Raw genomic sequence first — 20,773 nt, 5'->3', positions numbered from 1 at the left:
GCCACAGTCTTCCTTTCCAGCTGTATCTCTCATGTCTCCTCTGGACTTGTGTTCTAGCCTGGAAACCAACTTAAATTTCCACCAGGAACCCCTGGAGCTCTTCCACCTTTATTCCTGTCACTTTCTAGAAGCCTTTGCTCTATCACTTCTGGTCAAAAGTGCACATGCCCAGTTTGGCCCAGCTGACCTCTGTGAGGGTCTACCCCTCCTCCCCCATCCTGTGACAGTTGATTTGGCTCCCAGGCTATAGGAGACGGGTGTCACCTGACCAAGTCAGGGTTTCTGAGGGCAGGAGTTCTTTAATGCATCCTACAGTGCCTTCCGGAGAAGGCAATGGCACCCCACTCCAGTACTCTTGCCTGGAAAATCCCATGGATGGAGGAGCCTGGTAGGCTGCAGTCCATGGGGTCGCAAAGAGTCTGACACGACTGAGCGACTTCACTTTCACTTTTCACTTTCATGCATTGGAGAAGGAGATGGCAACCCACTCCAGTATTCTTGCCTAGAGAATCCCAGGGACGGGAGAGCCTGGTGGGCTGCCATCTATGGGGTCACACAGAGTCGGACACGACTGAAGCGACTTAGCAGCAGCAGCAGCAGCACAGTGCCTTCAAGTTCATGGTCACTACTGAGTAAATGTTGACTGCATGAGTGAATTGAGGAACAATGGGATCTTTTCAAGTTGCCTAGATCTCTTGAGGTTCAAGGCCCCATTTGTAAATATTAAAAAAATTAATTCATAGATCCATGTTCCTCTCTCCAACCCCTCTGTTTCTGTTGACCTCCTGCCTTGCCACTGTCCACAGCAGATAAGACAGTCCTTTTGTCTTTTGGGTGTGGGGGGGCATGACCCATGATACATGGGATCTTAGTCCCCAGTCGTGTGGGGTCTTAGTTCCCTGACCAGAGATAGAACCCATGCCCCCTCCAGTGGAAGTGCAGAGTCTTAACCACTGGACCGTCCCAATAAGGTGAAAGTGTTAGTCACTCAGTCATGTCCAACTCTTTGTGACCCCACAGTCTGTAGCCCACAAGGCTCCTCTGTACATGGGATTCTCCAGGAAAGAATACTGGAGTGGGTTGCCATTCCCTCCTCCAGGGGATCTTCCTGACCCAATAAGATAGTCCCTCTGAATTGGACCTACTGTCCCTGTTTAAGAAAATGCAGACGGATGGTTAAAATCAGGGTTCCAATTCATCTATGAAGTCAGCACCTGTGAAGCTGAAATGAGGAAAAAGCATTTTTCTCAAGAGTTCTCCCACCCATCAGACACTTGTCTGTTTTGTCTTTGCCTAGGTTGACTCCATCTGCTTTTTCCTTCTTTTTTTCTTTCTCAATAATGTGGCAGGCAATGGACAAGGGCTGGGAAAACATATTTTAGAGTATCTACAGCCTCCTCCATGATCAGGGAGTGAGGGAAAGTCTAAGGCAAGCAGCCAGATCTCCCGGGAAGCCTGCCTGAATCACCACCCCCTGAACACACAGACGGATAGATGGACTCACATGCGTGCAAACATGTTCCTTCCTCCCATGCCTGCAAGTGCAGCGGCATAAATATTAATAAATGAGCCACTTTAGTTCAAAAAGAAGATAGTGAAACAGCAAGATAGCTTTTCAGGTCCAAAAGGTTAGTCACCTTGTAATGAGATGGTCTTGCATGGAGATTGTTCTAGCTTCCAGACCAGTTTGAGACATTCAAGCATTTGGTTTTCACTTGCTGTCTGAGCCTTTTACTAATGAAACTGTAAAGGGAAAAAAGTCCTTTAAGCTTACAAAGGGTTTGCTAAATTTCAAACACACATGAGTTTAAAGTCATTTAAAAGGAGCAATGAATTTGAACAAGTAAGCCAAGTATTTCCTGATTCTAGATTTTTTTTTTTTAGTAAATTTCATATTTAATTATAAGTTTTGGGAGAACAGGGACCATTAGACAGAGTCAAGCATGTGTTAAGTGAAAGCTGCATGTACTGAATGGTGGATTATAGAATCCTGAATTCATGGCTCCAATGAGGGAGGGTAGGATCATCGATCTTTGATAATAAAGAGGTGAGGTCGGATCATTCATGAGGAGTCATGGTCTGGGTCCAGTTCAGGCTGCTGTGTCCTTGCGAGGCTCAGGTGCCCCTGAGAGGGGATGGACTGGAGATGGTAGAAGTCAGCCCCATGATTTCTTCTACAGCTCTTTGATGGCTAGTTATGAAATTGATCATCACAGAATATGAGAATAATCCAGCCTAGAGTTAACCACTTCTCATTCAGGAGGTAAAAACCAGAACAAAGCATACAGCATTTAAATTGTATCCAGACAGATGTGAGCAAAGGAAACCAGAGCTGGATCTAAGGCAGTGGATCTGATGGGTCCTTTAGTAATTCAGATGTTAGTGACTTCCAACTGAAATAACTAATTGTTGGGCCTGCTGGGCCATTTAGAAACAACCATATGAAATTGGGTTTTTCCCATTCAAAATAAAGAATTGTTTAATAAAGGCCTCTGTAATACCATTTGTTAGTTGACTTTTAATGAGTTCTGTTAAATAAGTGAGAAACCCTTTTTTATTGGCACTCAGGGATTTCTGGTAGTACAGGATTAAAAAACAATGGGACTCAATACATGTGTCAACCTTACTTAAGAAACAAAATTATTTATCCCAGCAGGATGAGGAGTATGATGTTTTCTGGAGGTCAAAAACCAATTTAAGAAGTTGGTGGTGCTTTTTAAGAGGCCAAGAGGAAGAGTCTCTACAGAACTCTGACCTTAACAATACAGGTCGTTCCCAACTTACAAGCAGATTGTGTTCCAAAAATGTTTGACTGTCAGTGACTTGTTTGGCACTTGAACTTCATTTCTCCTGAGAGAAGGCAAGACAAGTAGAAGCCATGAGCCCAGTGGCTATAAATAAAGGAGGCAGCTTCGTGCCCCAGTGAGAAAGAAGCCTATACATCCTCAGCTCCGCAGACAGAGCAATAGGCCTGGACATGTTCTGATGAGCTGGCCACTCATGGGAAGAGTATGCAGCTCTTTGAGTAGGACTGAATGAGACTCATTTCTAGCTCTCCCACCTTCCAGCTGCTTGTCTTTCCACAGGTTACCTCTCTGAACCTCAGTTTCCTCATAGCAAACTGCAAAAATGACACCAATTTGCAATGCAAGTTTTTTCTTTTTTTCTCTTGTTTTATGCCAGCCATGTATATCAAGATACATACAATGATGCTTCAGTTCAGTATGTCCAAACTCTCTTCTTCTAGCCTTGTTGTTGTTCAGTCTCTAAGCCTTGTCCAACTCTTTGCAACCCCATGGACTGCAGCACACTGGGCTCTCTTGTCCTTTACTATCTCCCGAAGTTTGCTCAAATTTATGTACATTGAGTTGGTGATGCTATCTAACCATCTCATCCTCTGCCACTGCCTTCTCCTCCTGCCCTCAATCTTTCCCAGCATCAAGGTCTTTTCCAGTGAGTCATCTCTTCGCATCAGGTGGCCAAATAGTGGAGCTTCAGATTCAGCATCAGTCCTTCCAATGAATAGTCGGGGCTGATTTCCTTTAGGATTGACTGGTTTGATCTTCTTGCTGTCCAAGGGACTCTCAAGAGTCTTCTCCAGCACCACAGTTCAAAAACATCAATTCTTTGGCACTCAGCCTTCTTTCTGGTCCAGCTCTCACATCTGTACATGACTACTGGAAAAACCAATAGCTTTGACTAATATGGACCTTTGTCAGCAAAGTGATGTCTCTGCTTTTTAGTATGCTGGCTAGGTTTGTCATAGCTTTTCTTTCAAGGAGCGTCTTTTAATTTCATGACTACAGTCACTGTCGGCAGTGATTTGGGAGCCCAAGAAAATAAAATCTGTCACTACTTCCACTTGTTTCCCTTCTATTTGCCATGAAGTGATGGATCAGATGCCATGATCTTAGTTTTTTTTAATGTTGAGTCTTAAGTCTCTTCCCTGGTGGCTCAGACAATAAAAAATCCGCCTGCAGACTGGAGACCTGGGTTCGATGCCTGGGTTGGGAAGATCCCCTGGAGACGTGAATGGCTACCCACTCCAGGAGACTTGCCTTGGAGAATTCCATGGACAGAGGAGCCTGGTGGGCTAAGTCCTTGGGGTCGCAAAGAGTTGGGCATGACTGAGGGACTTTCACTTTAATCCTCTAGCCTTAATCCTTTTTACCAACTGATTACCATGTCCTGTTGTTTTTACTTTTTAAATCTCTCTGAAATGTTTCTTTTTCCCTCCACCTCCACTGCACTACCCAAGACAGAGCCACCCCATCTCTTTGACCACAAGACCCTTAAATGTGCCCCCGTCTCTCCACGTGGACATTTGACTAAGGGATGCCCTGTTCTTGTTACTGTTCCCCTCTCATCCATTCTTGACAGCTTAAGAGCTCTGTGGAGCTTATTAAAATGCAGATCTGATCCCCTGGGTTCCAGCTTAAAATCATTCAATAGCTTCTCATGGTGCTTTGGATAAAAACCAGTCTCCTTAACTTGAATTTCAAAACCCTGCATTATGTGACCCCTGCCGCCTCCTCCATCCGCATCCATAAGGTCCTTCCTTCCGACTTCACTTGCTGCTGTGCTCACCTGTTGAGGCCCCTTCAAAGTGCCATGCTTGCTCCCTCCTCCATGTCCAGCCATGAAACACGTGGTCCTCTTGCCTTGGAGCAAGGCTCACCTTACTTACCTGGCTAACTGCTACTAACACTTAGGATCTGACTTCACTACCTGCTACCCTCTCTGTATAGGTTGTAGACTAGTCTTGACCCCATAGGTGACTGGGGATCAAGAGCAACCCTCAGTGCTCCCCCTCTCAGAATACTTTGTTGTGATTTCGAGTTGAGTTGTGTAGTTTTCCTTCAGGTTAGAAGGCTAGTGTTGTAGGGGAAGGTGGGGGTAAAGAGTACACAGATTTCAGTTCCACCCTGTATTCACTGGTCAAGTTATCATGTTTATGCCTCCGCATCTGTAAAATAACTCTGCTTGCCTCACGGAGTTAACCCTGAGAATTCAGTAAGACAATACTCTGTGTGTGTGTGTGTGTGTGTGTGCACGCGCGCAAATAGACAATAGGTGCATGCATGCTCAGTTGCTCAGCGGTGTCCAGCTCTCTGTGACCCCATGGACTATAGCCCGGTGGGCTCCTGTGTCCATGAGATTTCCCAGGCAAGAATACTGGAGTGGGTTGCTGTGCTCTCCTCCAGGGGATCGTCCCGACCCACAGATGGATGCCATCCTACATTGGCAGGTGGATTCTTTACCACTGAGCCACCTGGGAAGCCCCGTATATACATATATGTGTGCATATATAAAAGGTTAAAGTGTATTAACTAGTCCATGGAAAATAAGTCTTCGATAAGCTGAGATGCATGCGTAGTGAGTGCTTAGTAGATGTAAACTTCTTCTTGTTGTTTTGTTTTGCTGTTTTAAGCTGACTGTTCCTAAGACAGTTCTACTGGGCATGCACTTTATCGTTTTTTGTTTTTTTTTTTAATGTTCCACTGGCTGAGATTAGAGTCCCAAAAGTAAAAAATGTGAGTACTGTGATTGCTTTCCCATTTGCTCATTTTTTTCCCAGTCTGCATAGGGGTGATGTAAAGATGTACAGTGATGTAGAATGTGGGCAAAGATGATATTCCCAGAGCCTGTTTTCCAGTCAACCCTAGGGGATCTCCTGCCTTATTAGCTGTAGATTCTGCCTCTGCCCACAGTTCCTGCGTCCTTGCCTGTTTCAGACCCCTTCCTGTTAGAGTCACTGTCTGGGCAGGACCAGAGAAGGCACACAGATCAAAGCATTCTCAGGGCTTCCTACTTCAATCTGTAAAAAAAAAAAAAAAAGTGTGTGGTTGGGTGTGTTTTAGATGGAGTCACCAAATAAATTTCAAAGGCAAAACACAAATTAGTACAGCATGAGTTCTGTGACATTTGTTAAAGGTCTTTGGAGAAGATGACAAAACAAGGAACTTCCCACACGCACGGGCCCTGAGCTTTGGTGCAAACATCGCGTGTGAAAAATCAATAAACATGCACCTCGCCACTGAATTTTCTGAGGGTGGACTTATTACCCCTTGTTCCCGGAGAGTCACCAGGCTTTGGAAGAGGTCTTGTCATTGTGATTTTCATATGAGTCACTGGGGCTCTTGCCCCCAGAGGCACTTGGTTATGATTCAGCGTGGAGCACCCTGAAAGGACTCGGCTTCCGGGAGTCCGTGGTGCGGTGGGGGTTGTGGTGGTTCCGCGTTGGCATGAGGCTTAATTGACACCTTTGATGTAGCCTAAGACAGAACCCGCACCTCCCACTGCTGCCTGGAAGACGTCAGCCTTACGCAGGAAAGGCATCTGCTGATGAATCCTGCCTCTCATTCAGCCTGCTCTGGGAGCAGCCTTAGCCATCCTTAACTAATCCAGCCGCTTCCCTCCTCCTCCCTCCGCGGTGCTGGGTTTAGTGCTGAGAAGGGATCTCGCTCTTGCTCTTGTCAGGTTAGCCACTGAGACTGTGTCCATGTTAGAACTCATAGAAGGTAAGTTAAATGCATGATCGCTCTCTCCCTCATGGAAAAATGTTGATGTTGCACCCTGGAGAATGTGTGCCTCTCACTGCTAACCCGACTTCCTGGGCTGTGGATGTAAAACATGTAACAAAAGAAAAGTTGACATTTTTATAGGTGGAATAGTGGCGACTTGATACATCCTTGTAGAGTCATGTCTTTAAGTGTTTTGTCAGTTTAGAGGGACTGCTACAAAGAGGAAAGGATGACTTACTTGAGTTCTGTGACTTTGACTCAGTCTAGGGATAATGTGTAGCGGTCTAGAGAGACAGGTTGATTCTGGTGATTTAAACCTGTTTAAAAAGGGAAAAAAAAAAACAAAACAGTTTTCTCTTCAACAGCAGGACAAACTAACTGTGAGGAGTTTCTGAGTGTCTGTGCCAATTACTTCGTCCTGCTGGAGTCAGGTCCTTTCCAGTTAGGCTGGGGGGTGTACAGGGCACAGGTGGACGCAGGAACTTAACTTGAATTGAGTTCTTAACTCTTAAAAAGACAGCAGTCTGCTTTCACAGGTCACTGGGAATATTGCTTATGAGCTGTGCTAATACTTACTTCCACTGGCTTGTACTAGGAAGCTAAACTATTAAGCATGAATTCCATTGAAAAATGTCTCAGAATCACATGCCTAAGATCTCTGTGGACACAGTTAAAAGCATCATTAATAAATCATCAGAAAAGTTGTGCAAAGTACCTTTTTTTTTCTATGTAACCTGCTGCTATATTTAACACAGGATTCACAAAACAAGTGAATTTCTGAAGAAGGTTTCTCCCTGAAGCTAGTGTTCAGAACTGTAGATAAAAAGGTGTCTGGAATTTTAGCAAATGCCCCTCTTTAATTGTTTGTTGCTCTGTGAAGCTGATTCGTCAGGAGAATTATTTAATAAGCCATTTTTTTTCTCTCTGTGATTCTCTGTGCTTCCAGTTAATGGAACCCCGGGTAGTCAGCTCTCTACTCCGCGCTCGGGCAAGTCTCCCAGCCCGTCACCCACCAGCCCCGGAAGCCTGCGGAAGCAGAGGGTAAGAGAATAAGCGAGCTCCTCGTTTAAGACCTGTCCGCGTCTTGGTGCAGATGGCACAGTGCCAGCAAATAGCCCTCTCGAGTTAGGGCTGCTTGTCTCTAAGGAAGAACCAGGTGAGGGCAGGAGGTGACCAACAGTGGGTCGCTGGTTTTGGCTCTGGTTTCTCTTAGCTAGGACTTGGGACCTTAAGTTTCCCAGTAAAAATTGTCCTGATCTTCATTCCAAGAACAGACAGTTGCTGCTTCACTTTTAAACACTTTTCTCTTTTTGTCCGGAACGCACAAAGATTTTAATGGCACTGGTTTGTAAACTTCCTGGGCTGTAAGGATTTTCACTGGAGGCCTGATCGCTGGTCACCAGCCTTCCTTAAGAAGGGAAAGTGCCTGGTTTGGAGGGTAGGTGGGCCCTGGCGGGACTTGCTTTATGGCAGAGGATGGTGATCCAGAGCCACTGAGGGTCTGTGCTGCACAGATGGGTACGTGTGACCTGTGTTTTTGTGAATGAAACCCACACTGAGCACCTTCTCTTTCATCACGACCTGCATGTTTCTTGTAGCTTCTTGTGTAATAATGGAGATGTTGATTGAGTTTGGAGATCAGAGTCAAAAGCTACCGAAAATGGTGTTAGTCTCCCCATTGCTAAGGGAGAGGCTGGGGGTTAGCTCTTCTTTCTGGATGGGTGAGCTGCTGTTTGGATCCGCTCACAACCTGATTTAATTTTCCAGTAGGATCAAGGCAAGAATAAAAGTAGTGGGATGGGGAAGAGGCAGATGGTACAGTGGAGGCAACAGGGGGCCTTTCAGTGTCCTGATTTCACAGGCAAGTGGGGAGGGATGTGTACTTATAGGAGCTCTGAGGATGCTGTTCCCTGGACATTTTAATAAGTGAGCGCTCCTTGACAACTTTTGAACTCAAACCTGGATTCTTGAATTTGGTCTCTTGTCCTGTGTGCTTTAAAATGAGACTTCTACATTGCATACATTTACACTGCCTCCGAGAGGGAAGCACCCCTTTGCAAGCCTCCTGCCAAGGTTGTGTTCACACACCCACCTAAAGTGGTGGGCAGGGGACCTGAGTCAACCCCTAATCGTTTGGAGGCTGGCCCGCCAACATAGCAGGTTGTATCATCCTGCTCCGCTGACCCTCTGAATGTCAGCTCTGCCTCGTTTAGATGATGCAGTGAGGCCTGGAGCTGGGCACCAGTTCCTCTACTAAATGGCTGTGTTATCGTAGGTAAGTCTGCAGTCCTCTCCACACCCCAGTCAAAAAACAAAACAAAAGACTCTTTCCAGATAGAAAACATTATCATTACTCCAATTCCATCTGAGTGCAATACCTATGCTTTCTTCTTGGTCACAGTATAATTTGGCATTTTAAAGTATAGAGATCATTAGTGACCTACTAGAAGAAGAAAGGTCCAGATTCACTTAATCTCCCAGATGTCTGTGGTTGAGTGGAGGAAGGGGTAATGAGTGGTTCTTTTCTCATAAATGTTCCCCAGCAAGGCCCCCGTCTATAGGGGCAAGCCATTAGAAATAGGACAGGGACTTACTTTCCTGGTGGTCCAGTGGTTAAGACTCCATGCACCCAATGCAGAGAGCATGGGTTCAATGCCTGGCTGGGGAACTAAGATCCTGTATGCCCCACAGCAAGGCCAAATAATAAAATAAAAGTAAACTTCTAATTTAAAAAACAATAGGTCGGATGGGGCCCTCTCACATAGAACAGTCTCTCTTTTGAAGTGTATACTCTGGAGAGTATACCTGGCATTGAAATCTCTCGTCATCCTCTGGACTAATTACATTAGATTCAGGATTCAGCTTGTGCTTAGCTGTTGAGGTTAGATTAGTGTTTGAGACTCCCTGCCAGCAACCTGAGCGTCTCTCCTGCTGGCTATATGGAGGAGACTTCCATCTTGGGGACATAAAACGCTTGGCACAGCTGTCCATTTGTTGGCAAATGAGGTTAGAATGTGCAGCTTCTTCCCTCTGTATTCCCTACTTCACTACGACTGTGTCCAACTGAGGCAGAAAATTTCCATCCAGCTCCGAGCAGCTGTGTGGCCGGTGGCTTATGTAATTAACACTGCCAGCGCTTGGGAAGTAATTATAAGGGATGGTCCTCTTAGAGAGTCTTCATTTTGTCGTTTAAGCTACCAACGCCAGCCCCGTACTTGAGAGGGACAAAACAATCCCATTTGTTTTAAGGAGACAAAGGTTTATCATCATCTGAAAACAGTTATTAAGCGCATGTTGTGAGCAGAGCACGAGATAGTTTAGAGATGGTTTAGTTTCCAGGCTTTTGAATTTAGGCCATAAATGAACATCCTCCATCCATGTACCATGTCAGCGAGTGGAAACATTCCCAGCTGCTTTAGTGAGAGGCGCTTTCATCTTGGTGTGGAGGCAACTACATCAAATAATCCCTCCCAGTTAAAATGAGCCTAGAATATCCCTAAAAACCGATCCTGTTTCAAATTTGGTTAATATTCTTCTCAAATGGTTGGCTGTACTCCTATGCAGGAAATACTGAAATAAGTGAAAGATGGCAAGTGCTAAAAGAAGACACTTCAAAGAATAAATATAACTCTTTTTATTGCAAATTGGAAAACAGTAGCTACTTCTATTTTTCCTTCTGTGTTGCCTAGCAACATGGCCAGGAAAATGAGTTGGCTGCTTCTCTCGCCAACACACAGACTCACACACACACACTCACACACTCACACACACACTCTCACACATTCACACTTCCTACCTCATTTTGAAACACAGGAATGTAAGTTGCTTTTTTTTAAGGATTGTTGAGACATTGACTGCTTTTTCACAAATAAAAAAAACCTATATTTTTATTTATATCATTTATGATGGTTTAATCAGCTTTTTTTCCTTCCCTTAAAATTACATTTTGTTACCTCCTTCCGTATTTTAGAATAGTCCTATACAATAGGAATCTGCACGCCAGATACTTTTCTTGATGAAAACCCCGATGGCAGTGTACCGAGTTACTGTCCTATTTTTCCTAAACACTGTCATTTAAATTGCTGTCTAGAAGTGTTTGGTCACAGAAGCAGATCCTGGAGGATCTCTTCTATCCATGAACTTTCTGGGGTCTCATTCCTTAATACATTAGGAAGAAACGTGTTACATTGTGTAGGTCGAATGAAGCTCCCCATTATACTCCCACATGGCTGACTTTTGTAGATTATCTGATCAGTCAGATGATGTGAGGAGTGGGTGGTTCAAATTAGAAAGGAAGCCAGGATTCTAGACACTCTCTGCAGATATGAGCTGGTTGCCTGGCGACCAACAGAAGGATCTTGTAGCAGAAGGAGGCGGAGGGAAGAAGAGGGGAGGTGACGGGTGAGCCTTTGGGTAACCAGGAAGAACTTTGGGAAGGGAGCAAGGAGGTCAAGTTCGCATTCTTTCTGTCTTCCAAACATAATTGTTTTGAAAACACAGTGTTTATTGGGTGTATGCAGTACCCAAATGCAACCTTTGGGTTGCTGCTATGGGACCGGAATTTGCTGAATGCCCGCTGGGGCTCCTAATCAATTATTGTGTGAGGTAAGCATGTTCCTCTTCTTCCCAGAATGGGATGGAAGTGTTTGAGGAAGAATTGCCTTGACACATAGTAGCAGGGTGGCTCTGACAGACCTCGGGCTATAGAACTCAACTGCACACAAAGGAAGGCGAAAGCTCATGAGCAGCTCAAGCCAAGAAGGCAAAATAGCATCCTTTGCATATGTTTAGATGGCTTCTCAGCTATGATCTTTCCTCTTATCCAAATGTGGTGACTTTAGAAGGTCTAATGACATTAGAAACCAAGGATGCCTATTCGGTGTTGCTCCACTCCTGAGAGAGCCACAGGGCACCTAAGAAACCCAAGTAAACAAATCTGTACCGCCCTTCGTCTTACAGGACCTGTATCGCCCCCTCTCTTCGGATGATTTGGATTCAGTAGGAGACTCAGTGTAAAAGAGACAATGGAGCAGTGTATATGGTTTGTGGTTGGGTGAAGGTTTCACGTTTCCTAAGCAAAAGTCTAACAGCAAAATACACAAAAGAGTTTTGCATACCTTGAAATGATAAACCCCAAATCATATAAAAGGAAATATCCAGGCATTTCATATTAATCCTTGAAGGAGATTATTTTTTTTTTCCTATTGAGGAGATTTGATTAATTTGATTGAGGAGACTGAACACAAGTGGGCTCAATTGGTGAGGCTTTTGTGCCAGACCTGGCTCTAGATGAATTTCATATATGGGCCCGATCTTAGTGTCAGAACACACTAATGGTGTAGCAAGACAGAGTCATAATTTCTTTAGATGGGGTTTTCTTTTTAATCAGAAGAAGACATGTAGATACAATTTTTCTGTACCTTTCTGTGCAGATTTTCTGGCCAAGCAGGTTAAAATGGCACTAAGGAGACATTTTCTCCTAAAGTTATATAGTCTTTGTAAAATTTGGATTGCTGATTTTTAAAGTACTTTTATTGCAAATTAATACAAGTATTCGATTAGAGTTTTTTTTCTTCCTAGACAATATTCAGAGCTACTTATCATACTCCTCATATGTGGATTAACATATGAGGAGAAACTGTCATGTGAAATATACAACTCATGAAGACTTACATTAAGCATTAGGAGCTTTATTTTTGTTGTTAAAAGTAAATTTTACTCTTTATACTTATCTTTCATTGAAAGCAGCATAAGCATAGATTAAACATGAAGAACTTGTTTAATGGCATTACTATAAATTATATAATTCCTCCTTACAATCATGTATGCAATTTTTCAAATGTATAAAGGCTGAAGTTATGAAAATTTTTTTTTTTAAACATATAGACCTAAAAAAAATGTGTCTGGACTTCTTCCGAAAAACCAATTTGAAAAGCAAAAATTCTCTTAAACAGTACTATATAAATCAGGTCCCAAATAGCCAAATCTCTATTTGGATACATTCTGGATCTTACTGGTATTTTGGAAATTTTCATATGCAAAACTCCTTCGTGTTAAACTAAGTCTATGATTATAACCCATTGTTAAGCATTAACCTACTAATTCTGCTTTCCTAGTCCTCTATTTAAAAATTATAGTCAGCTTTGCTTAAACATAAAACATTTATTTTTAAAGCTGAATGTTAAGAATGAATTTAATGTGTATGGTCTGTTGTATTTAAGCCATGACCTAGTGATCATTTAGTTTTACTAGTTCAGACACTAACTATTTAAGACTTGTGTAGCATGGTTTTGCTATTTCACAGGCTTGACATATCTCAGTAGGTGATAAATTCACAATGAATGATGCCATTTGGAGGTTTTCACTTGGTTTTTTCCCCAAAATTTTACTTGAAAATTGAATTTAAAAACAAAATGTTTTATTCAAGATGGAGAGAAATTAAGTTGTCATATAATGTTTTAAATGCTATCAATTTATCTCCTTGATAAATTGCTCAACTATCAAATTTTACCATCTGGTTTATAGTTACATATGCTACTATCTCACTTTCCAAGTGAATAAAATATTCCAACCATAAGAAGAAGAATATTTTTTAAAAAGTCCAGGCAACCTAACAGCATTTGAAAATTTAGCCTTGTAATAATTAGTGCCTTATTATCCTGTCTGTTGGAGAGAAAGACACTTCTCTGGCAGGTTATTTGAGAACCGCAAGCCGAACCATTCCATCTTGAAAGAACAGTTCATAATAATACCTGTTCCAGACTTCAGGTTTTAAAACTGTTTCCAATAGAAATTGTGAACAGAGACTCCTGCTGAGATCAAAAGACTGCTTTGTTTTAGCTGAAACAGTAAACATCTGTGAGGTTGCCTGTGCTGGTGTCTGTTCTAGTTATGTCTTCGTAAAATGCATTACTTAATACAGTTGAGTCCATAAAAGATTAGTATGTATTTGACTGAACTGTCAAAAACGCAAAGAAAGCAATGGAACAGTTACCTTAAATCTGGTGGGGGTCAGATAGTCCAGAACAAAAATAAATTCTAGTAATTTTAACTTCCCTGAACTGTCAATCTTTTGGACAGCTACTGCTTAGAAAGGTCCAATAAACGCTATTTGTTCTGGGTAAGTGGCAGATATCGCCAACTGATATGAAGCCCAGGGCTTTGTTTAGACACGGCAAAAAGGAACTGGACTTGTGCTAATTGCCGATAGATATCATGGCCAACTTTCCATTCAAGCGGTTCTGAGGGAAATGCTATTCCACAGCATTTAATCTTTTGAACATATGACTTTTATTAAAGGACTGTTCAGAGGCAATATATATCATTTACTTTTTGAAACTAAAATCCCTCAGAGATTGAAACAGCACACCATTTATAGACTTTGAAATCTCTTTCTATGCAGAGCATAATTCCATTATACTAAAACAGAAATATATATGAAAAAATCCTTAGCATCAAACTAGATGTTTTCAGTTTTTTTGGTGGAACTGAATTGATGATTTATAGGCACTTAAGATTTACTTACTTACAGAATTCTTTTTAGAATATTAGACACTGAAATTTTAAATTGTTCTCCTGGGCAGAAGAGACCTCCAGAAAAAACAATGCATTTTTGTCCTTATGGTAAACCTGAAATGTTCTGTGAAGACACTGCGCTCTAGGTAACAGTTTGATACTTTTTTTCATTTGCACTTATTTTTTTTCCTTTAGTTATCATAGAGAACAATGTAATAAATATACTCCTGCTTTTAGCATTTTAGAAAGGCAAATCCTAATCATTTATCAAGTATAAACTTCATTGTGAACTCAAAAGACTGGTTCTGAAAGCCACATGGTTTATTTCTTCTTTGTCTTGCTTAATTTGGTGGGGGTGGGATGGGGCAGAAATTTCCATGTTTTCATACTGTCGTAGACTTTTAAGAAGTTTCAGGTCCACCCATTTACACACACCCCTGTGTTCTTAAATTGGCTCATCTAAATATTTTAAAAAATCAAGTATCTTCTAAAAATATTTTGAACCAGCATTCAATTGCCATATGGGTTCCCTGTGTTAACCAGCAGAGGTTTTGGTTACATCCAATGTAAATCTATACATGATTTTTTTTTTCATTTAAAAGCAATGAAATCTAAAAATCACGTGTCTTAAAACAAATTAATATATAGAATAATATCCTTGAAAAATAATTCCATACATTTTAGCTATTGAACTACTAAATTTTTTATATGTGGCATGTATCTACCCAGGTGTGTAGGCATTCATATAAATTTGCAAGGGTCAGTGTGTAAATGGGTGTGCTTATGTAAGTATTGTGTATATTTATAGACCATGAATAGTAAAGTTTGGTATTTGTGACACAGCCTTGTAAGTTACTGGCTCTTGTGGAATTGTATGTAAAACCTTTGTGTCATAAATCATTACACATGACATATTAATTGGGGCATATTTAAGTTCAAAGGTAGTTTGCTAAACTAGCATGGCAAAATGGTTCCAAATAATAGGCAGATGTACTGATTTAAACAATTTGGAAACCAGATAAACGAACAAAAAATTTCAAATTCAGACAAATTCAGTGTTTTATTAACTATTAAATATAAGCATTCATTAATGCTTATATTGTTGTGACTTGATAGTCTAATGTGTATGATATATGGCAATTGTCAATCAATATTCATTAAAAAAGCTGATTTATAGGGTTGTGAGTAGCTGGGTATTGTCCTGAAACATGAATAGAAGAAAATCCAAACTATATTTGATTTGAACTAAGTTTCATAACAAAGCCAGATAACCTATAAGGCAGGTCTGTATGTTCTTTCAAACATGATTCAAAACTGTTAATGTATTTTCAGTAGTAACCTTACTATACTTGCCATGTGTGTATATATCTATATAAATATATACACACTTGAAACTGTTAACTGAGTGAATATACTATATATGCATACATTGTCTATTTATGCATATTTGCATTAGCCTGATTAGCATCTCTAATTGTGCATGTCAGTAACAACAGTATCCCACAGAAGTGTAGTGTGAAAATTAGAGATATATTGAATTCAATATACCAGTTGCCTGATGCAGTTTGTTATACTGTCAGCTGAAAAATACTTGTAATTTTGTACCTGTAACGCATGTGGAAAAGATAGGAAATCTGAGGCCCTAGCTATAATTTTTCAGGGTGCATGATATATAGTGTCTTTAAAATGTGGTTCGTTTTAGTAAATATGATGGATAAATTCCAAGATAGTATAAATGATGCATGTAATACATGGGTGTTTATATTATATATGGCCACAAAATGGTTTTGAAGCTAGGGTAGAAGGTATCTGAAAGGTCATAGACAAAGAACTATGAAATTTAATTTTCTTGTGATTTTTCTTTGAGTTTATATTCATCAACAAGCAAGGAATCAAGTTTATTCTCAGAACATTTAACTTCAAAATACACTATGAATGTTGCAAATTTGGATAAAATTTTTATAAAGAGGTTGATATATTTCCTGCTTACATTTTGAGTTGCCTGGATATGTATTCTCTTAAAAAAGAGCATTTGGTGTTAAAATGTTTTAAACAGCAACAGGTTTTAAAACTTCGTCTGTTGAGGCCATCAGCAGGGCTTTATAGAGTGAAATGCTGAAATGTTTCCTTGAGCTCCCCGGTTTTGAAAGCTCCATCACTGTGCTGTGGTTTCATTGTACAATGTTGTACTTTGTGTTTCACACTGGACCGTGTTACTCCTCTCAATGTTGTTATGCTTACCCCTTAGAATAACTACATAATAAACAGGAAAAACTGCCTGTGTTGTTCAGTGATTTTCTTTCAGAAAACTTGGTAAGTAGACGCTGAAAATGAAATGACTGTGTGGAGTAAGGTTTACCTTCATTATCATATTTATGGTGTTTGGTGACGAGATTAGCATCAGTAGGTGAGACTTAAGAGACTGCCGAGTGACAGCGCGTGACATCCAAAGTATCAGATACGGACAGTAACAGTGAAATAAGACTATCTGGCGAAGAACTCTGATTTACTTGGATATAGTAAAATCATTCCTTTCCTCTCAGGTTTGCCTTAAGAGTGAATATATCAAACAAATTGGCAACTGTTTCTCTTGAAAAAAAAAAAGAAATTTTAAATATACTTTCTCCTAGGCATGAAGGCATTTTTCCCAAGGTTGCCTAACTTGCAGGGGGAAAAATGTGTATGTGTATATAGGTACATGTGTGTGTGAAAGTTATTTTAAAAGCACCAAATGATATTATATATTTATTATAAATAAATATATAATGTTTTATTATATGTTTATATAATATAAAAGTTAAATAACTATAATAAATACATAATAAAATACTTGATTGCCCAACTTTAATATAGAATTAAAACCAATAATCTATTTCATTCATATTATGATATTCTACATAATATGATATTCTAGTTGGAAAAAATTATTTACATTAAAATTATTATAGAAGTCTGAAATTCTATATAAGTTTTAAATCTAACACACTTTTACTAGGTTCATTTTAACTTTGAAAGTATAATTTGCTTTAATTGGTTCTCTTTATTATTTCCATGGACACCAAATATAGTGGATGCTGAACACAGTAATGGGTACAACTGGAAGGAATGTTTGAAAGTGAAAGTGAAGTCACTCAGTCGTGTCCAACTCTGCGACCCCATGGACTGTAGGCCACCAGGCTCCTCTGTCCATGGGATTTTCCAGGCAAGAGTACTGGAGTGTGGGGTGCCATTGCCTTCTCCAGAGGATCTTCCCAACCCAGGGATCGAACTCAGGTCTCCCGCGTTACAGGCAGACACTTTACCGTCTGAACCACTAGGGAAGTCCCACTTTCACTTTACAAATGTATAAAATTCCAAATTGTGCTTTACTTTCTGAATATAGAGTTTAAAATAAAATGGAGCATGTGCCTGAAAAAGTAGTGACTAGCTTCCTTCTTTGGGAGAAGGCAATGGCACCCCACTCCAGTACTCTTGCCTGGAAAATCCCATGGATGGAGGAGCCTGGTGGGCTGCAGTCATGGGGTCGCTAAGAGTCGGACACGACTGAGTGACTTCACTTTCACTTTTCACTTTCATGCATTGGAGAAGGAAATGGCAACCCACTCCAGTGTTCTTGCCTGGAGAATCCCAGGGATGGGGGAGCCTGGTGGACTGCCATCTATGGGGTCGCACAGAGTCAGACACGACTGAAGCGACTTCGCAGCAGCAGCAGCTTCCTTCTTTACAGGCTGGGGATCCAAACTGAGGAGTAAATCATGGAGGGAATTATTGAGAGGATATAAACTAGATGGCTTCTTGGTCCCCCTTCAAACGGTGATCTCACAGAGTGTCCCTTCTAAGAGGAGACCCGGTGCCAGCCAAGACAAATGGTTGAGATTCGGAGTGTATAGATCCTGGCTTTAAGTGAGCATGATGACTAGCAGCTAAACAGCAGAGGCAGAGCAGACTGCCCTACAGAGTCATAACTAAATACATTTACTTTTGATATCTTGGCTCCCGTGGTTTCGCTGTCATGGATTTAATGTCAATATTCTCATTTTCTTTTTCTCTTCCTCTAAGTAAACCAATTTCATGAATACCAGTTCTATAGTCTTTTAAAAACTTTGTTTATAATAAGCTTTTATATGTTTCACTGTTCATTCTGAGTTATGCACATGGTTGCCTGTGCCATAAACGTTAGGTTTAAACATTTTATGGAGAATGCAGACAAAGGAATTTGGGAAAAGAAATTTCTTTTGTGCCTTGTTTCAAGTAATAGAGCCTTATTAATTATTGCATATTGATGTCATCAACTTATTGTTCTTTACCCACTTGCAAAGTAAATGTATGATTTTTCTGTATGCACACACAGTCCCTTGGGTCTCAAGCTCTCTACACCAAGATTATGAATTAATTTTGCTACATGAGGTCATCTTTAGAGATTCTACAGACCTCAAGTCAGGATCACCAAGACAATTATAAGAGTTTGTTAACTGTTGGTTGTGTTTCCTTTATAAAATTGATCCAGTTGATGTTTAAATATTATATTGCCATTTTCCAAAAAAAAAATTACCAGAGTAATAACCATATCCCAAGACAAAATGTGAAATGTTAATAATACAATTATCAAGACCGAGCTAAAGTTATCTTGTGAAATTTTTCTCCCTTGCTTACATCAGTCGGATCGATTGGATATTTCTGTAATCTTTATTTGGTGTGGACCCCACCTGAGTAACACCAATAATATGAATACAAATGGCAGGAGTAACTCATACCGTTTGTATTTGAAATGAACTTTTCTATCACATAGTCATCAGATACATCTTGGTAAAATGTGGTTAGAACTGTTATGTCAGCTTTCTCACTTACTTCAAAAAGTGTGATATGTTCTCCATCTGTTATATGATCCCAAGCTAAATAGCTACACTTCGGATGTGTTCTTACTTAGGGCAGAGCTTTTATGAAGGTGTGCCATAAAAGCATCCAGGTGCCAGTGACCTGTCCACCTGGTTCCCATTAAATCCGCTTCGAGGTGATGACATTTCAGATGTCACAGTATCTCTTAGAGCAGCTAATTGCATTAAATTATAAAATAACTGTGTTTTTCACTGTACACCATATGCCTTGGAATTAGCAAACTGAAGCAAACACAAAATCTTATGATCATGTATACTATGAAATGGTTTATGTTCTCTGAAAAAAAATAGTAAATTGATTTCATTTGTAAGCATGGCAAAATATAAGTGGACTCTTCAGCTCTATGTAGGTCATAAAGACTGGTTCATCTCATTGGGTTAATTCTAAAGAACATGAACTACACATTTCCCCTGTATTAGGTTCAAAATCCTTCAATCAGACTTAGGGCAATAATCAAAATGTTCGCAGTCTGTCTAAGGTAGTATATTTAGGAGTAGTGACGAGGGTACATAGAGGGCCATGATGATTACTGAATGGCTTCAACCGAGAGAGTGCAGTATGTTAGGTAATAAAGTGAGAATCCAGAAGATAACAGGCTGGAAGGATAGGAATGTAATAAATTCGACATTAACATGAATAATTGAGAAGTCTGAGACTCGACCCAAAATACTAACCTTTCAAATACAGAATATGGAAATCTGACACCGTATAGGCTTAAAAGGTATGTTGTTACCTGTAAGCCAATATGATCTTAAAGTGCATTGGTATTCTATTCACAAAGAAGAAAACACTACCCTTCTCTGTTCTGTGTTGGTCAGGGCACACCTAGAATATTTCATTTGCTTTGAGCACCAGCATTAACCAGAGATATTAACAAATGGAGGATCAAGGGGTCATGGGGTCCTGTTTTACGGCAAATAACCAGAGAGACTGGGATTATTGAAATGGAAAAAGAGAAGACACAGAAGGGGTTCAGTGGCCCTTTCCAAATTTTGGAAGCCTTGTCCTATTGGGAAATGCACTGTCCTGGGTGGCTTCAGAGGTGCGAGAGTAGAATGACAAACGGGAAGTGGAAAGGGGCATCATTGGAACATAACTCACCTTATTAACAGTCAGCGGGCTGCCTCCGGGAACAACGGGCTCAGTGCTGGAGCTGTTTGCACAGAGGCCATTTGACCCTGTGGCTGGGATTTTTATAGTGGGCATTTGGTCTCTTAAAGTAGGATAGAAGAGGTAATATTTAAGGTCCATTTCAGTTCTGCAATTCTTTGAATCCATGAATGGTCATTGTCTTGGAAAGGTGTATAAGGTTTAACCACTTTACTTCTTTGAGGAAAAGCAGAAGTAACGAGAAATTGAACACATTTATTTTACTGTATTTGAGCACAGTGAACAAAATGAGAACTTTCCATTTTTAGAGTACCGTATTTGTAATTAAATGTTCTCTTACAACTGTTTGTTACCTTCAGATAGCATGAAATTTGAAATGACCTGGACTACATTTCGAGAAGTAAAGTTGAAAATAAGCAATTTTAAGCATAAGCAGACTTGTGTTAACCCTACTTTTTTTTTAAACCAGAGCCTAAAACCTTGAGGGGTTTTGTTCATAAGGCAGAGAAAAACACAGCTGGCACTGTAGCAAGCGTTCAGGGCATCAGGCAATTGGTGGCATTGTTGAAAATGTAATTCATTAGTTGATAAGGCAGTTTAGTGAATAATATCCAGCAAGTGTATTAAACATTACAGTTGAAAAGAATGCTTTCACATTATTTGGGTGAGTGTTCTGTGTTGAGTGTCTGGTGTTCTTATTAAAAGAACAAGATTTTGGAATCGAGTCC

General features: G+C 40.5%; 1 protein-coding gene across 4 annotated transcripts in view; it reads left to right on the top strand.

The window, feature by feature from the left end:
* DCLK1 (doublecortin like kinase 1) overlaps positions 1–20,773 on the top strand; it is a 348,678-nt gene that overhangs the window by 261,205 nt on the left and 66,700 nt on the right. For 2 of the 4 annotated variants that reach the window (XM_006057528.4, XM_006057526.4), the window contains exon 6: positions 7,471–7,565. In XM_006057528.4, coding sequence (XP_006057590.1) covers positions 7,471–7,565 — 95 coding nt within the window. Of the gene's footprint in view, positions 1–5,221; positions 6,522–7,470; positions 7,566–11,483; positions 16,317–20,773 lie in introns of those variants that run through there. The other 2 variants (XM_025262913.3, XM_025262912.3) reach the window with 2 other exon arrangements.

This window comes from Bubalus bubalis, chromosome 13, assembly GCF_019923935.1.
Source record: "Bubalus bubalis isolate 160015118507 breed Murrah chromosome 13, NDDB_SH_1, whole genome shotgun sequence".
Lineage (NCBI taxonomy): Eukaryota > Metazoa > Chordata > Mammalia > Artiodactyla > Bovidae > Bubalus > Bubalus bubalis.
This window is presented reverse-complemented; position numbering and strand designations above follow the sequence as displayed.